The sequence below is a fragment of the Physeter macrocephalus genome, chromosome 2 (assembly GCF_002837175.3).
Source record: "Physeter macrocephalus isolate SW-GA chromosome 2, ASM283717v5, whole genome shotgun sequence".
Classification (NCBI taxonomy): Eukaryota; Metazoa; Chordata; class Mammalia; order Artiodactyla; family Physeteridae; genus Physeter; species Physeter macrocephalus.
Window position 1 is genome coordinate 81,239,443 of NC_041215.1, and position 16,467 is coordinate 81,255,909.

General features: G+C 54.5%; 2 protein-coding genes across 2 annotated transcripts; one reads left to right on the forward strand and one right to left on the reverse strand.

Moving 5' to 3' along the window:
• Nucleotides 1–1,060: 1,060 nt before the first annotated feature.
• EVX2 (even-skipped homeobox 2) lies at nucleotides 1,061–4,819 on the reverse strand. Its single transcript, XM_024122192.1, has 4 exons — nucleotides 4,393–4,819; nucleotides 3,231–3,499; nucleotides 1,616–1,921; nucleotides 1,061–1,453 (listed from the first exon to the last, which is right to left on the reverse strand). Exons 1-4 carry the CDS (start codon nucleotides 4,817–4,819, stop codon nucleotides 1,061–1,063), a joined length of 1,395 nt encoding a protein of 464 aa, XP_023977960.1.
• Nucleotides 4,820–13,667: 8,848 nt separating this feature from the next.
• Nucleotides 13,668–15,637, forward strand: HOXD13 (homeobox D13). The gene is made up of 2 exons (XM_007112016.3): nucleotides 13,668–14,445; nucleotides 15,224–15,637. The coding sequence occupies exons 1-2, from the start codon at nucleotides 13,668–13,670 to the stop codon at nucleotides 15,472–15,474; spliced, it is 1,029 nt and encodes a 342-aa protein (XP_007112078.2). The 3' UTR covers nucleotides 15,475–15,637.
• The last annotated feature ends 830 nt before the right edge of the window (nucleotides 15,638–16,467 follow it).

Below are 16,467 nucleotides of genomic sequence, written 5' to 3' on the forward strand. Positions count from 1 at the left end.
AGAAAAGTGTCTAAGGAAATGCTTCAGGATAATATATATCTAGAAATTCAAGTATTTCCCAGATGGAGTGGAACCCAATCGTTGGAAAACTGAGCTGAAAACGCTTCTTCAAATACTACAGCGATCTGTCAGTCTTGCAATCCCCATCCTTTCGTTTCCCTTTCCTTTCCTGGCCTGGCTGTGGCAATCTCATTAGCCATTACTTTTTGCATAAAATATGCAAGACGCCTCCATCCCAAACCGCAGATCAGAAGAGAGAAGGGCTGTGGGCCGAGAGACAGGCGGCAAGACCGCCGCCCCTTCCCATCTCGGCTTTGGGGCTTTGTCCTTTCCGGAGACGGCGGCCACAGCCCCACCATCCTTGTCCCCCGCACACAGTAAACAATTACACACCCGCAGCCGCCCGCGCTCTCCATCCGCCCTCCAGGCCTTCTTCTCAGACCTCCATTCTTCCGCTCTCCTCGGATAGGGCCCCTAACAAGCTCAGGATGAGAGAAAAACTGCTACTTCCTCTCACCCTCGTTTAAGGAAAAGAATGGATGGAAGAAACAGAGAAGCAGCAGGACATCGGGGGTGGATTTCCCTCCCGCACAAAGCACTAGCGCACACCATTCCCTTCTCTTTGTTGTGGTTCTCCTTGCTTCTGGCCACGTGGCTCAGCCGAGTAACCGGGCCTGACGGCTTAAGCCAGGACCCGAGACCCCAGAGGACTAGTTTGGGGGCGAGGAGATTGTCTTGGGGAGACCAAGAGCTCGGGACAGAGGCAAAAGAGCGGGGTCTGGGAGGCGGGAAACATACTTAGGAGGGGAGGTGGCTGGGTAGCAAATACAAAAATAGAAATAATTTGAGGGGAAGCACGCCGAGCTTTCGTGCCGCCTCTTCCCCCCAATTCGGGACAGGTTCCCTTAGGCCTCACGCGCTGGGGCGCCCCCTGGCGACAGCCTCAGCAGCGGGCAGAGCGTAGAGGGCACGTGGGCGCACAGGGGGCACGGGGGGCGCTCAGGGGACTCCCGGGCACACTCCGAGCGGCGGGCGCGGCCCCCTGGCGGCGGCGACGTAGTTATCTGGTGAGCGGAGCCTCGTCCCTCTGGTCCGGCGGGCTCACGGCGGTCTTGCTAAGCACAGCGGCTGAGTAGGGCAGGAAGCCGCTCTCGGGGCGTGGCGCTGCGGCGCTGCAGCCGAAGTCCGAGCCTCCGGCGGCCCCAGCGCCGCCGCCGCCGCTGCCACCCCCGCCGCCTCCGCCGCCGCCACCCCGGGAGCCCAGGGCGGCGGCGGCAGCGGCTGCGGCCGCCGCGGCGGACTGACTGCTGTGGCAACTGAGGCACGAGCAGGGTGCGGAGCCGCCGCTTGGGGGCGCCCCGGCCGCCGCGGCCGAGGAGGCCGCGGCCGCCGCAGCTGCTGCTGCCGCTGCGGCCGAGGCCGCGCTGTTGAGCCCCGCTGCGGCCGCGGGCGTCTGGTAGAGGCCCGGGTGGCGGAAGCTGCACAGCAGCTCCGGCCGCGAGTAGGGATGCGAGAGGGCGCGCCCCCCGGCCCCCGGGGCGGGGGGGGCCGCGGCCGCCGCAGCTGCTGCTGCCGCTGCGGCCGAGGCCGCGCTGTTGAGCCCCGCTGCGGCCGCGGGCGTCTGGTAGAGGCCCGGGTGGCGGAAGCTGCACAGCAGCTCCGGCCGCGAGTAGGGATGCGAGAGGGCGCGGAAGGTGTCCAGCGGGCGGATGGAAGTGGCGAAGGGCGATGAGGCCGCGGCCGTGACACCCACGTGCGGGTAGTAGTGCAGCGGCACGTGCGAGTGGAAGGGGTAGGGCAGGCTTCCGGTGGCGGCCGCGTGCGTCATCATGTAGGTGTAGAAGCTGGGGTCGGCCGGGTGCGGCCACGACATGGCCAGGCGCTGCCGCTTGTCCTTCATGCGCCGGTTCTGGAACCACACCTGCGGGGAGAGCCGGGCCGAAGCCCGAGTTAGGGAGCTCCCCGAGGCCTCAGCCCCCGCCCCGTGCCTCCCCGCCCCTCCCAGACCTCCTAATAGCCTGGCCTACGCCCCTCCGACCGGGCCCAGCCCCGACTCCCCTCTCCTCTTCCAGCTGGGACAGTGTGGGCGGCAGTGTGGAGCGCCGTAGGCACACCCTCCTAAGCGAACAGAGTCTTCTTCCCTGTGTCCAATTGCTGCGGCTCCTCGGGCTTCTGCTCCCTTGCTTTGGGCTGCGTTTTCTCGTCCCAACCCAACCTTTCCTCCCCTTCCTGCCACCCACCAGTGCCCGGCCTCGCCAAGCACCCGTCTCTCAATACCAGGATTTGCACGGGGATTCTAGGCCTCCTTTGATGAGAAGCTGCCGCGGCAGCTTTTTTAAAAAGTCGCCGCGCAAGGTCTTGAGTCCTCTGAGCTGCAAGGAATTATTGTCCCGAGTGGCACGGGTCCGGTTCTGATATTGAAGGGATGGTTTTGTTGGAATCTTTTGCTTCAAATGAGTGGCGGGAGCAACATCCTCTTAAACTGGGAAAGGGACTTTTCTACCCCTCCCCACACGGTATCTAATGAAGACATCATTCGTCACAACTCTAAATTAAAGAAAGCCCGACCAAACCGAAGGGAGACTTTCACACTCCTCCCCTATCCCGTGGAGTTTCCTCTTTTCTTTTTCTAGAGTGCCAGATCCTCCGTGAGGATCGCCCAGCCTCCCGGCTATCTCTCCTGGACTTATAATAAAATTAATCGCTTAAAGATATGTAAATAAGGACAATTTCGTTGCTCCCCCCAGGAGGTTGCTTTTTTCCCCTTTGCCCAGGAGAAAAAATGTTTAGAAAACTTTCTCAACCTAATCGATTTTTAAAATACAGTATCCTTTCTCCTTGTTGTAACGATTTATGTGGAAAATAAATCTCCAAGATCAAGAGCAAATGGAAAGTTTCACCTTTGGTTCGTGCCAGAGGAACAAAGACCAGACGGCTTTGCCGCCGAGGGGAAAGTGAGGCCAAGGACATGGGCTAGGGGCACCTGGGCAGGCGCTGAGCAGAGGAGAGCGTTTGCGGCATGGGCTGCGCCATTCGGCGGCTTCCCAGGTCAGCCAGGCCGGCCAGCCCTTCGGATACGGCAGCTGAGAAATAAATATGCCAGTTCCTTTGGTGACTCTCCCCGCGGGTTTTCAGGCCCTCAGCTAAATCTAGCCACCCAGAAAGGAGAAACAAAAATCAACCCAGACACCCTGGGGGAGGCTAGAACAGGCGCGTGCTGGAATCAATACCTTGATAGTGGTTTCGGGAAGGTTGAGCGCAGCGGCCAGCTCGCACCGGCGGGGCCGCGACACATAGTTCTCCCGGTAGAACTCCTTCTCCAGGCGCGCGATCTGTTCGCGGGTGAACGCCGTGCGGTAGCGCCGCACCTGATCCGCGCCGGAGCCGGAGCCGACCAGCGCTCCGCCCGCGCCGCCGCCGCCGCCTCCATGCAGGCTGCCCAGGCCAGAGCCCGACGCAGACGTCGTGGTGCCCGCGGCTGAGCCACTCTCCGCGAACCCTGGCAAACAAACGGTCGACAGCGCATGAGTCACTGTAGGACCAAGATCTCCGCGCTGGGGCTGCACGAGGATGGGGGAAGCCGCGAGAGGAAGGCGAGGCGCTGCCTGAATTGATGGGATCTGTCATGCTTACAAATTGCTGCCGTTAATGGAATCAATAAAGTTTGGGGAGCTCTTCATAACCAAATAATAGGAACTCAATTGGGGGGGGTTGTTTTGTTTTAATAAAAGGAAATTTTCAACTCAGGAGGAAAATTGGCCAAGGGAAAATGCCTACATCTAGACTCAGTTTGAGAAGCTCTGGATTTGCCATGATCTGGAGACCGCAGGTCAGTTTTTTGTACGGCCTCTAACCTTTCGTTGACAGTCTTTGGGATTTGGTTTAAAATATTTTAAGATTGGAAAGACAGCAGTAGCTCAAACAGGAACCATTCGGGGGTGGACTCTACTTTTCAACTCTCTCCCGCTGACCCAAGAGGGTCTCCCAGAGGCGCCCAGCGAGGCTCCCTTCGACTTAGAATGCCCCCTCCACTCGGCCTTGGGGCTCAGAGGCCGCGGAGTTCGGAGCAGCTGCCCTGGGCAGCCTTCCCCCAGCGCGACTCAGTGGATGGCTAGGGGTAGGTCGGCTCGCACGGGCGTTTAGACCCGCACGCAGAAACATTTTCTCGGACTCAGGAGCGAGGGCAGGCCCCAGGCCTGCGTCTCTCTGGGAGGCTCAAGGAGCAGAGCCGGAGGGCACGGTTCCACGCCTGCGTCCCGCCCCCGCCTGAACCAGCTCTGTGCGGCTCGCTGCAGAGGGTCGGAGAGGGGCAAGGGCACAAGAACGGCCGGCAGGGCAGCGGAGGAACAGAGAGGATGGGACTGGAGAGCGCGTCGCGGGCGGCGCGATTACCTTTGCCATTGTTTTCCTTGAGCGGCGCGGCGCCGAGGCCGCCGGGCGAGCGCAGCGCCGAGCAGCCCACCTCCACGTCGCTGCTCATGTCCGCCTCGGCTGCCGCCTCTGAATAATGACCCGGCTTTTTTCGGCCCTCCGCGGCAGACGCGATTTCGGAGGAGACGGTGCTTTCGCTGCCCGGGTGCTGCAGGTTGAACAAAGTATCTATTTCGAATTTGCCCTTGGCAGGGAGGTCTCCCAGAGCGCTGTGCAGGGGGGCGGACGGCAGGCGCGGGCTGAGGCGAGCCGGGTGCTGCGAATTTTCCAGGGCCTCGAGCACAGCATTGCCAGCCGAGTCGGACAAATTGGAGAACCTCTTGCCGGCCGTGGGGCTGTGCAGCCCTCTCTCCATCAGAATCATCTCTTTTCTTATTCTTTCCATCATCTCAGCTTTCTAAAAAATGTCACAGTGGCCCGGCTGTCCCGTCCTAATGATGGGCTGCGCCTAGGGCTAATTCTCATTCAGCCCCAGCGAGCGCCTCTAAATATTATTATCTCTTTTGGAGGGAGGCGGAAAAATTGTGGGATGCCACAGCGAGGGAATGACTGGTCAAAATGACCCATACATCCTTCCGAGCCCGAGATGTCATTCATCAAAAAGTAGCGCTCGCTCGTCATTAAGGTACGAATGACGCCGTTCGAATAATCATTTATTGTAACAGGTTTATAAGCAAATAAATACACGCTCCTGTCAGTGGGTAATGAAGGCGGCTTCAGAGCAGACAAATAGATCCAGGTAGGAGGCGAGAAGAGACAAGAAGTGAGGAGGAAGGCTCCCGGTCCTTTGCCCGCTCAGAGCCGGTTCTGGTCGCCCGGGGGTTTGGCCTCGGGGGTGAAATTGACAGTCTGATTAATAGAGCGCGCAGCGGCACATTTCCCCCTTCATTTAGGGGCATCATTACGCTCTCAGTTTGCTGGGTTGCCCCTTAGGTCCTAATCATGCAGCGCCTTCCTCATTTTTCCTCGGACACAGATACGTGTTAAATAATAGATAATGCTTTGATTTTCCAGAGTAGATCGTCGGGAAGTTTTGTTTGTTTGTTTGTTTGTTTTTAACATTTACAAGCGGGAGGAGGGTAAGGGGGGGGACAGGGGGAGGATGTAGGAAGAGTTGCGTAAGGAGAAGAATTTGCGCTCCTGTCTGGATTACTTATCTTTCGAATTTCAGAACCAAATATGTATTTTATTTAACAAATAGGACGCCGCGTTCTCTCTCTCCCCACTTCTTCGCCTCAGCCTGGCTACTCTCCTCCCACCCAGGAGGGAGAGAGAGAGAGAGAGAGAGAGAGAGAGAGAGAGAGAATCTCATAGAGTTTTTGAAAGCACTTTAGTGCTACGTGGCTGGGGAGGTGCGTTGGGCCCGCGCCTCCAAACGGAAATCATTAGGTCCTCTCTGATTTTTTAATACTGTTTGCAGAGTGAGTTCTGAACTTGAAGTCCCAGGTTTTTTACTTTTATAATCCTGCTGATGGATAGGCTTCTCGCCTACGCATTTTCCCTGGGGGAAATGAACTCGGCTGGACGATTTCATAGCAGAATTCAACAGCTAACTTTAAACACAGTCGCAATTTACAGCGCCATATGGGCCGCCCCAAATCCACTTTTACGTTGCCAGCTTTCCCCCTCCCTCCTCAAATCGAATTATTTGTGGCAAAGTTGCCGGGTTTCGAGGTCAAGGATGGGAAAGAAGAGACTTAGTTTCCTTCCCCTACCAAGCCCCTGCCCTCTCTTCCCCACTCTGCTTCTCCTTCCTTCTCTCCTTCCTCCTCTCCCCCACCCCAGCCTCTTACCTGTGGCCCCGGATATTCCCTGCGCTGAGTCTGGGCGCGAAAAATCGCGCACTAGCCTTGCTGCTGCTCCTCCCGACCTGAGCTTGGCAGCTGAGCCTCTTGGCGATAACTTTGATGGTCATAATGACGCTGGTGGCAACCATTTTAACGAAGATCAATCTTCACTCAAGGCCGTTGCACGTCTCCTCCCTCGCTTGCGCCCCACGATGCTCGGACCCCCAACGAGCTGTGAGGGTCCACCCACCAGCTGCCCAAGGGGAGAGATCCACGGCCAACGGCAGGAACAAGGGCGAATAGAGACGGGACCCGGAGGTCGGCCTGCGAGCTTCCGAAGCTGCCGAGGGACCCCGGCAATCTGGGCACTGGTCTCGGGTCCTGCACCGCCAACCCAGACCCCAACCCAGGGCCCCCCCCTTTCCTCCCTGCCGCCACACCCAGCACATCGGGGGGTGTGTTAGGGGCAAACCCGAGATCTATTTGCCCATCTCTCTGTTGGCGCTTTCCTTTTAACTTTGGACCCGTTGGGAGCGCGTCAGGAATGTAAGGGGAGACGAGGTGTGAAGTATATTTATATACATTTATACACAGAGTCAATGCCAAAAGTTTTTCTCCTGTTCCCCTTGGCACCCACTTATTTCAACAACGCGAGTTCTACTTCGAAAATCAATTCCGTCTCTTTAAGGTAATAAAACGGAATTCTCCCCCAAGGTGAGAAATGGAAAGCTGGATAGGCACTTGGTGACTGGAGAGGTGAGAGGTGGGACGCATAATGGGCGTCGGGAGCTCAGAGAAGGACATCACCCGGGCCCACCTCCGCCCCTGCCCCAGAGGCCATCCGAGCACTGTGAGCCCTTCTCGCGCCGGCTTTCCGGCCATTAACGTGGTCAGAGCTCAGCCTTGCGGATGATCCCACCTCTCCTTCCCTCTCCTTCCACAGTCCGAGTGCCCAGTTCCACCATCCCTGGCAGGCCGCGCCCAGCGGAGGGGGGTTGCTGTCCCAGGAACTTGGGAAGGGTACCCCCTAGTCCCACTTAGCTTTGGGGACTGAATGGGACACTTCGGTCCAGGCTCCGGTCCGTGGGGGGGGGGGGGGGGCAAGGCCCTGGCAGGGGGTGGGATCGGGCGGAGGCGCGACTTAAGCGGAAGTCGCGGATGCCTTTATTGCTGTCGTTTGGCGCCCCCGTCTGTTTTCCTCGCGGTTTCGGCGGCTGTGAGCTGCTTTCAATCGCAGGAGCCGCCGCTGGGGGCAGGGTGCTGACGGCAGCCCCTTCCTCCTTCACCCCGCGGGTGGGTGGGTCTCCAGCTTCCTTCCTTCCTCGGGGACCCCTCGGCCCTCGTGCCAAAACCTGTGGCAAACCGGACTTCAGTCTGCTGAAAAGGGAAAACACCATTTCTCGGCGACACCTTCATTCATTTCTGGTTTCCAAAACTATTTTGCACCTTTTAAATAACACTAATATTGCGTATTCTAGCACATTTATCATGAAAAGTATGTTCGAGACCACGTCAGGAAAACTACTCACACTAAAAGACACCCATAATTTTTCACTGAACTGCGTTTAGCAGACAGTGTTTCATGGGAGACAATGAACATTCCATTACAATATTTAATGTCCCTTAATTTATGTAGATTCCACATTTACTAGTAGTAGTAATATTGGCCCACCTATATAGAGCTTTAACTCTGAAATTACAAGTGCTTTTTACATATATTAGCTTCTCTAATGCTCAGAGCAACTCTAGAAATCATTCTATTATTATCCCTTTTTCAGAGATAAGGAAGCTTCCACACAGAGATTAGAGAACTTGCTTGTGATTTAAGTTATCTCTGATAATATCCAAACTATACGGTATTTTAAAGCTTTGGCCAGCATTTATTGTTGGTTATTTTATTTTTCATATGTCTTCTTTAAATACTCAAAAACATTGAGTCTGCATAGAGGTAGTGAGAAGACTGACACAGTTCTGTTGGGGTTCATTATTGAAATGCCCAAACCTTGCACCTCTCCCGAAATGTCCAGGCTGAAACTGGGAACCACCTGTCAAAAGTCCCTGGTTTTCAGACGCAGCCTCCAGGCCACCAAAACCTCCTACTCACTACCAAGGCACAAGACTCACTCAAAAAAAAAAAAAAAAATCAACCCATGCCCGCGTGGTTTGGCAGGAATTTTTAAGATGCGTTGGGGGTGAGGGTTCGGAAAGGGCTTTCTCCAGAAGGGCTGAAAAGCACTTCTTACTCCAAAGGAGGAATTACATGAAAGAGGCCTAAATTTGTTTTTAGGCCTCCAGACTAAATATTTCTTGAGCAGCGGCGGGTCCTCCGAGGTGAAGTGGTAAACACTTTGGGCCTTCGACTAAAGGTTGTAAAAATTTGTGCAGGCTGCCCGAGCGGACGAGCGCCGGTAGAGCCGGAGCTGTCGCTGAGCCCCGCAACCGCCGGGGCCTGGCTCCTACCTTCGGCGAGGAAGGCTCCGGGCCAACGGGGCCCGAGGCCCGCAGCCGGACGCAAGCTCGCTCGAGGACTGGGGCCGCCGAGTGCGGCTGGACAGCAGGACCGCTAGAACCCAGGCTGCGAACACCGGGTACGTTTTCTTTAGGCTGAGTGCGGTCCCCACGGCTCGGAGGTTTCGGTTTATAAGGGAAGATGCGGGTCCGGCAGAGCGGACTCTGTACTGGCAACTTTTTGCTGTCATCCCTCGGCAGGCCGGCCTCGCGCCGTCTCCTCCGGGTCTCTCTGGCTGCTTCTATTTCTCCTCCTCCTTTCCCCTACAATCGCGCGCCCACCAGGACAGCCTTGGGTGGGGGCTTGGGAAGGTACTTTGTCCCTGGACTCCGGGGCTACCCCGACTCGCTGCCTGCCTGAAGCTCGTACGCCCTCGACGCGACAGGAAAACTTGCAGGGACATCTAGCGCCGAGCCTGGGGAACTGCGCCCCGCCCAGCCGGTAAGCTAAGCCTGACCACTTACTCCTCCGCCTCCTTCCCTTGGCCTCCTCCGCCCACCGCGCCCCGCCCCGCCGCACCCCTTCGTGGTTAGGCATTTCCCTAACCTTCATCCCTTCCTGCTGCTGGTGACCATAGCTGGATTTCCCACCGAGACTGTGGGGCTCTGCGGAATGTGGATGGGAGAGAGAGAGAGAGAGAGAGAGAGAGAGACATTTATTTTCTTTCATCTCAAAGGGCCGACACAGTGAGCACTTACTGGACTTCGGTTAACAATGATACTGCTAGAGAAATATTCCGAGGATAACCCCACACCTTGAGTTGTCGGACAAAACAGCGGAAGATGGTTTTCGGTCCCATCTTTTGTTTTGCGAAAAAAGCAGCAAGTTACCCGGGTCCTCGGGCTCTGCACCCACCCTCCGGCTCCCCCTTCGCAGTGAGATTAGTGCTTCTTTGAGAGGGAAGACTCTCGCTGTGTTTAATTCCCGCCAGGACTGTAGGAGTTCTCTCCATCCCAAACAAGGGCTCACCGCCCTGCGGGAGGTAAACCTGGTTTCACCAAATAATGCTTCGGTTTGAAGAGGTTTTTGGTTGTTGCAAACCATTTACATTTAATAAAACCTAATTGTGTTGTTAAATCCAAATGGAATACACCTCAGACACAGAAAGTGCCTAAACTCAGGATACCACTGTCTGGCTCTTGCTAGAGACCCCTTCCTTCACCCCGGGTTTGCTGTTTTTTTAAATCCTTTTGATATCTCCAGCCTGAGTGAAATTGGGTATTGCCTGCAGAGGGAAAATTAGCGCCAAAGTTGGCAGAGCACAGACTTGGTTAAGAGCACTGTCCAGCCAGTTCTGCTGGACTTTACTTTGGAATTAAGACTTTATTTCTACACTAAAGTTTTGGCTTCTTACAAGTTAATTAGGGTGGTGTCCTGCACTTTCTGCTGTGGCCATCAAGGAAAACACTTTCAAAGGAGTCTCCAGGACCCCATTCTGTTAGGACGCGGCTATTGTTGTCCTGGCCCTAATGGCCACCGATTAGGTGGTTAATTGAGCTCATTTCTGTCTTGGCAAGCAGAGGAACTTATGTTCTTCAATAAATCTAAATCGCAGCCTGCATCTACCCCTTCCCCAACCCAGGACAGGGACATGATTTGAAAGATCAGCTACAAGGAGGGAAAGAGAGGATGTGACTTTCAGAATATCATCAGTTTCCAAAAAGGGTGCTTGGGCAGGCAAAGGAGGGAAAGGAGCAAGTGATGGGAGGGCAGAGCAGAGGTGACCTGATTCTCTCTGGTAGAGTAGGACTTTGGGCAATGAAGGGCCACCTTGAGTTTCTCACCAAAATCAGGAAAGATGGCAAAAATCACTGAATAACAACACACCCATTTTTGGAGACATTTTTGTTTGCAAAGACTTTCGTTTAACAAAGACTATTTCTGTTGTTAAAGCCCCAACATAATACACCTACCCACCCACACACAGCGTTCAGTCTGTGCTCCTGGCCAGCTAAAGAAAGTTATTCCTGTTAAGTTTAAACCTAAAATCAGCTTGGATACAGGGTATACAAGCTAAATGAAATGTTCCTGCAAATTCAGCCTCAAAATTCCTCCACTACCTACCACCCCCAGCTTGTAAACTATATGTCGCCTTAGTTCATAAACAGAGCAGCCCTGACATTGCCTGGTACTCAACCACTGCCCTATGATCCAATAGCAGCAGCTTCCCTGGGATGCTAGGTTTAGGGGGCCCTCATAGGGTCCAGTCAGAGCCTCTTTCCTAAGGGGAATCCCCTCCCCCAGGGCCAGGACATAGAAGGCTGTACTGGAAGAAGGTTCAGCTGCAGAATAGAAAGAGGCTATGCTCCTTACTGTTCAAAACTTCCTTGGTCTCTGAATACCTGCTAGGATGGGTAGAGAAGCTCCAAGTCTTGCCAGAGTTCCACAAGGAAACTGGAGGCAAGGCCACCATTGAGAAGTGTCTTTCAACCAGAGCATTAATTCAGACTTTGCTTCCAGTCCTGCACAACTTAATTTGCTGCATGGAAAATTAAGCCAAAAGTGAAGGGTTGTCCGAAATCAGCAAAACTTGACAAGTTCTTCCTTCCTATCTTAATTTCACTTTCTTCATTTTTTTAGCATATAATCAGTCATTAAAATATATTTATCAGATAGAAAATGGAGCAGAAATTCCAGGGCACAAAATCACAGAGATATTTAGTTTTGAGAGACTGAAAGTTTGTTGGTTCCAGTTATGTCTTAGAAATATTTCAACAAATTTATTTGAGGTAACAGAAAAAAAATTTTTTTAAGTATCTCCATGTTTTCCCTCTCTGAGAAAAAGAAGGGGATACAAAAGAAAAATAAGAGCATTTCAGGGGGCGGCATCCCATGACTGGTTTGGTACTGAAATTGTTGGGTAAAGAGAACCCAGTCAAACTCTTCCAAAAAGTCAGCAACCCTGTCACCTGGCTCTGACTGGCATTTAAAAAAATATACAAATCCAGCTTCTCTTGCTAACTTCTGCCTTCTCTCAAGTAGCCGAAATCGTTCTTACCAGCAAACTTCGATTCTTTACAATTTTCTGCAGAAGCTTAGGCCCCTCCCGTCTTGAATTGATCTTGAACGTGTCTAGGACTTCAAAAAGGTCAAACAGATTCTCCTGCTTTTCCTTTCCAGCACCCCTCTCATAACTTTCCCCTTTATTTGAGCCTTTTATGGTTACTGCGTTTTGCGTGTCAACACTCCCAACACCAGCAGCCCACCCTGCGATGACGGGCCAGGTCCAAGAGGGCCTCCCTTGCTCTTTTAGTTGCCCCATCCAGGTCCTGTCTTGGTCCAGGAACAGTGGGGCTAGGTGACAAGCTGGCTTCACCAATCACAGGCTCGGGGGAGTGATTTTCTTGGAGGTGGGCTGGACTGGGGTGTTGCTGCTACAGAACGAAATGGGCTCACTCTGAGGGCTCTCCCACCCACCCCAGTACTGTCGGCTCATCAGATCTAATGTTGCTCCTAAAGTGGAGCCTTAGAGTTGCCGCAGGACTCACATAGGCTCCCCGCTAATGTCTCAGATGGAGGATGATGGACTGGGGTTCTGTGTATGAGGAACGGAAGGGATGAAGAGGGCTCAGGGTTGTGATCCCTACACCCTGGCGGGGCTGCCCGGAGCCCACCCTACCCCCTCGAAGTCAGACCCTGTTGCTCTGGGCTGCTCCCATCATGAACCCCAAATTTGCTTGGGAAAAACACCCTCTTAATTTGCCCCTCTCACTTCTCTGCAGTTGGCAGCTTGGAAAAGAAAACGAAACAAAGGTCCCTGGGAAAGTGAAGTTTTCAATTAATTGGTGTGAGTAACGGGCGGGGGTGGGTGATGTCTGCAAAATGCAAGAGGCAGCTCGGCTGCTGGGCGAGGCGCAGAAATTTCCTGGAGAGCGGCAGAGTGGCTTTCTCCCGGCGCCCTTCAGAGGGTCTTTCTGCGGACCCGGGGAGGCTGCGCCAGGGCTGGGGAGCCCAGCTTGGGAGGCAACTCCCGGCTGGCCTGAGTGTAGAGGCGAATAGCGTGGACCAGGCGTTCGGACTTTACTCGCTGGGGCAGATCCTCTGGTTCGCCGCGCCGAGGACGGGTCTTTTCGTCTGCTTGATTTATTTGTAAGTCTCTGTCCCCGGCCCCAAGGGCGGCTTCGTGGGCGTTTTCCGGGTGGACGGTGTGTGCGTATTGGGGGAGGGGGGGTCTGCTCCAATTGGTCTTAATTCGGAGGATCGCCCGGGAGAACACGCGTTAAGTGCCTTTGCCCCGTAGCAATACGCAAGGTAGAGAAAATTAGCTTCCTCGGGTTTGGGGTCTAGGTCAGCTAATCCGAGGAATTAAACAACAGGATCAAAAATCGGTCTGTTTTCACATCATTCTGATCATCCCTGTCCTTCTCCTTCATTTAGCTGTGCAGCTCAGGGAGCCAAGGAGAGGTGGCAACAACTGCCATGGCCGAGACAAGGCGCAGGCCTCGGCGCCCGCCTCAGTCGCAGACGGGGCCTAGGATGGGCGGTCGCGCAATCAGCTCGTGGGGGTGGCTGCGGCGCAAACGCCTGGGTCCGGGGGAGGGCGGGAAGGGGCGGTGGGCTGCGCGAGGGCTGGGGAGGGGTAGGGGCCGGGGTGGGTGGGTCCAAGGGGCCGGGGCCCGGAGCCAGGCTGTCCCGCGCCCCCACCCCCACGTGGCCCTGTGCAGCCAATGGCACGGCCCAGAGCGGGAGCCCTCGGGGAGGGAGGCGGCCCCCCGACCGGCTCAGGCCCCCTCCCAACCTGAACTTCGTTTTTATAAACGTCCCGCGATGAGCTAACCTGTTGGAGGGCGGGCTGGCGGGCGGGAGGCTCGCAGAGGGAGAGAGGGCGAGAGGAAGAGGGCGGGAGCGAGAGAACGAGAGAGAAAGGAGAGGAAGGAGGAGGCGCGCCGCGCCATGGGGTCGTGCACGGGGCCGGGGCCGGGGCCGGGCCAGGCCGGGCCATGAGCCGCGCCGGGAGCTGGGACATGGACGGGCTGCGGGCGGACGGTGGGGCCGCCGGGGCGGCCCCGGCCTCCTCCTCCTCCTCCTCCGTGGCGGCAGCGGCGCCGGGCCAGTGTCGCGGCTTTCTCTCGGCGCCAGTGTTCGCCGGGACACACTCCGGACGCGCAGCGGCGGCGGCGGCGGCGGCGGCAGCGGCGGCGGCGGCGGCGGCGGCCTCGGGCTTCGCGTACCCGGGGACCTCTGAGCGCGCGGGTTCCGCCTCGTCGTCGTCATCTTCGGCTGTGGTCGCGGCGCGCCCGGAGGCGTCCTCCGCCAAAGAGTGCCCGGCGCCCGGCGCGGCTGCTGCAGCGCCCCCGGGCGCCCCGGCCCTGGGCTACGGCTACCACTTCGGTAACGGCTACTATAGCTGCCGCATGTCGCACGGCGTGGGCTTACAGCAGAATGCTCTCAAGTCGTCGCCGCACGCCTCGCTGGGAGGCTTCCCGGTGGAGAAGTACATGGACGTGTCGGGCCTGGCAAGCAGCAGCGTACCGGCCAACGAGGTGCCCGCACGAGCCAAGGAGGTGTCCTTCTACCAGGGTTACACGAGCCCCTACCAGCATGTGCCCGGCTACATCGACATGGTGTCTACCTTCGGCTCCGGGGAGCCTCGGCACGAGGCGTACATCTCCATGGAGGGCTACCAGTCCTGGACGCTGGCCAACGGGTGGAACAGCCAGGTGTACTGCGCCAAGGACCAGCCACAGGGCTCCCACTTTTGGAAATCATCCTTCCCAGGTAGGGACGTTGGGAAAAGGGGAAGGACAAGAGGGAGAGATGCAGGGAGGGAGGGAGAGGAAGAGAAAAAGAAGGAAAAGAATGGACTGGGAGTCTACGCCCCTGCTTGGGAGTTGGGCACCTATCCTCCTCCCCCCAGCCATGGTTAACCCAGTGGAACAGTCGGTCCAGTTTGTGTGAAATCTGTAAATTCATCCTTTATTTAAATTGCCTCTCTCACAACCCTTTTCTTCCTGTGTGCGGGCATAGGCCTATTTTCCTCCTAAAGTTGAAGGTCTTTGCTGCTCTTTGCTCAGGCCTTGACCCCTCCTCCCCAAAGAGGTGTCACGGAGTTGAGCCCCACTTTTCAAGGACATGAATAACCCAGAGTGACCACTAAAGCTTCCAAGAGCTCACAAGCTCCAAACGCAGAAACGCGAAAAGTCAAAGTTTGAACAGCCTAGATATTTCTTTTTAAGTCTGTGTTTGTGTGTTTGCAACCAGCATTTGCAGAAACTGTCCTTATGAGAGTCCCCAGCAACTACACCATAAAATCTCAGGCTTGTTAAGATGCCGGTTTGAGAAACCATGATGATCCATCATACTGGCCTTCACTTTGAAGTGTAAATAATCTTTCTTTAATAACATGTAAATAATATGTCTGTGTAAATAATAATAAAGTGTAAACAGCCTGTCTTTCTTCATTCTCTGTACCCCCTCCAAGTCTACACACACAGTCCCCAGCTGGGTGCTCCAGATATCCTGGTCTAATTTTTCCTGTGTTGTTTTTTTATACCAGGGGATGTGGCTCTAAATCAGCCAGACATGTGTGTCTACCGTCGGGGCAGGAAGAAGAGGGTGCCCTACACCAAACTGCAGCTCAAAGAACTGGAGAACGAGTATGCCATTAACAAGTTCATTAACAAGGACAAGCGGCGGCGGATCTCGGCTGCCACGAACCTATCCGAGAGACAAGTGACCATTTGGTTTCAGAACCGAAGAGTGAAAGACAAGAAAATCGTCTCCAAGCTCAAAGATACGGTCTCCTGATGTGGGCCAGATTGGCCACAGAGAGTTTAAATGCTTCCACTTGCCTCCAAAAGACCTTTGGAAAGACTTGAATATGTATTTAATTCCCCCATTCCCCTGCCAGTAATGGCAAATTTTGTGAATTGTTTTTCTCTCTTCCCCGTATCTGGCTCTAAAATCTCTTGCTGCCCAACCTGACTTCATAGTTCTGTTTCTTGTTTATTTTTGATTTTGCTCTTGTCTAGGTTTATTTTTTATGACTTTTTAATGTTCTGTTTCTCCCTCCAGGCCAGTATAAAGGACTTGAAATATTTTTAAATAATCGCCCCAAAATTAATTTCAGAAGTGCTATTTTGATTTTAGGGTTTTATTTTTTTAAATCACTTTTTATGCCTGTTTCCAGCACTTCTTATCTTCATAATCCATTAGGGCAGAATGATTTGCAGTCATTCATATGCTGTGATTGGGTAATTGAATCATTAGCTCTCAGCAGTCTCCCTGAGGCAAATGGAAACAGCTCTGGGCAAGCAGTGTTCTAGGGTCACTGGGAAAGTCTAAAAATAGGAGGCTGGAGGGACTGTGATGGCTTTAAAAGCAGCTACCTTATTAAATAGGGTTTGTATCAATATTGGAGTGAAGACAATCTTTCTGACTTTGGGTCTTTCACTTGCTGTTGTAATTGTTTGTGTTTAATACACCTTGTAGATTTGTGCTTTTATAATCTTTAATTTGGAAATAATGTGTCCTCATGATGCCTTCATTTCTCTAAATGCAGATATTTAAATGGCTGCAATTGGCAGAGTGACCCACGGATGGTATAAACGCATCCCCTCTCCTTGGCCTCCAGTCTGTGGAGCTAGAATTGAGACCATCTCCTCAGTTCCCTGAAAGAGGCTTGAATCAGTGTGGCCATGGGTGGGAACTTTTATCCAGAACCCAGCGAAGAACTTGACTGTCTGAACAAATGTATTGGGCTCTCATGGAGCTTTAAAACATCTAACAAATGTGGAGCTC

Bases quoted from the DNA above. Each gene is read 5' to 3' on its own strand.
- HOXD13 (XM_007112016.3), top strand. From the start codon at position 13,668: ATGAGCCGCGCCGGGAGCTGGGACATGGACGGGCTGCGGGCGGACGGT. The intron at 14,446-15,223 runs GTAGGGACGTTG...TTTTTATACCAG, and splicing joins TTGGAAATCATCCTTCCCAG to GGGATGTGGCTCTAAATCAG.
- EVX2 (XM_024122192.1), bottom strand. From the start codon at position 4,819: ATGATGGAAAGAATAAGAAAAGAGATGATTCTGATGGAGAGAGGGCTG. The intron at 3,500-4,392 runs GTAATCGCGCCG...TTTGTTTGCCAG, and splicing joins CAAGGAAAACAATGGCAAAG to GGTTCGCGGAGAGTGGCTCA. The intron at 1,922-3,230 runs GTATTGATTCCA...CTCTCCCCGCAG, and splicing joins TTCCCGAAACCACTATCAAG to GTGTGGTTCCAGAACCGGCG.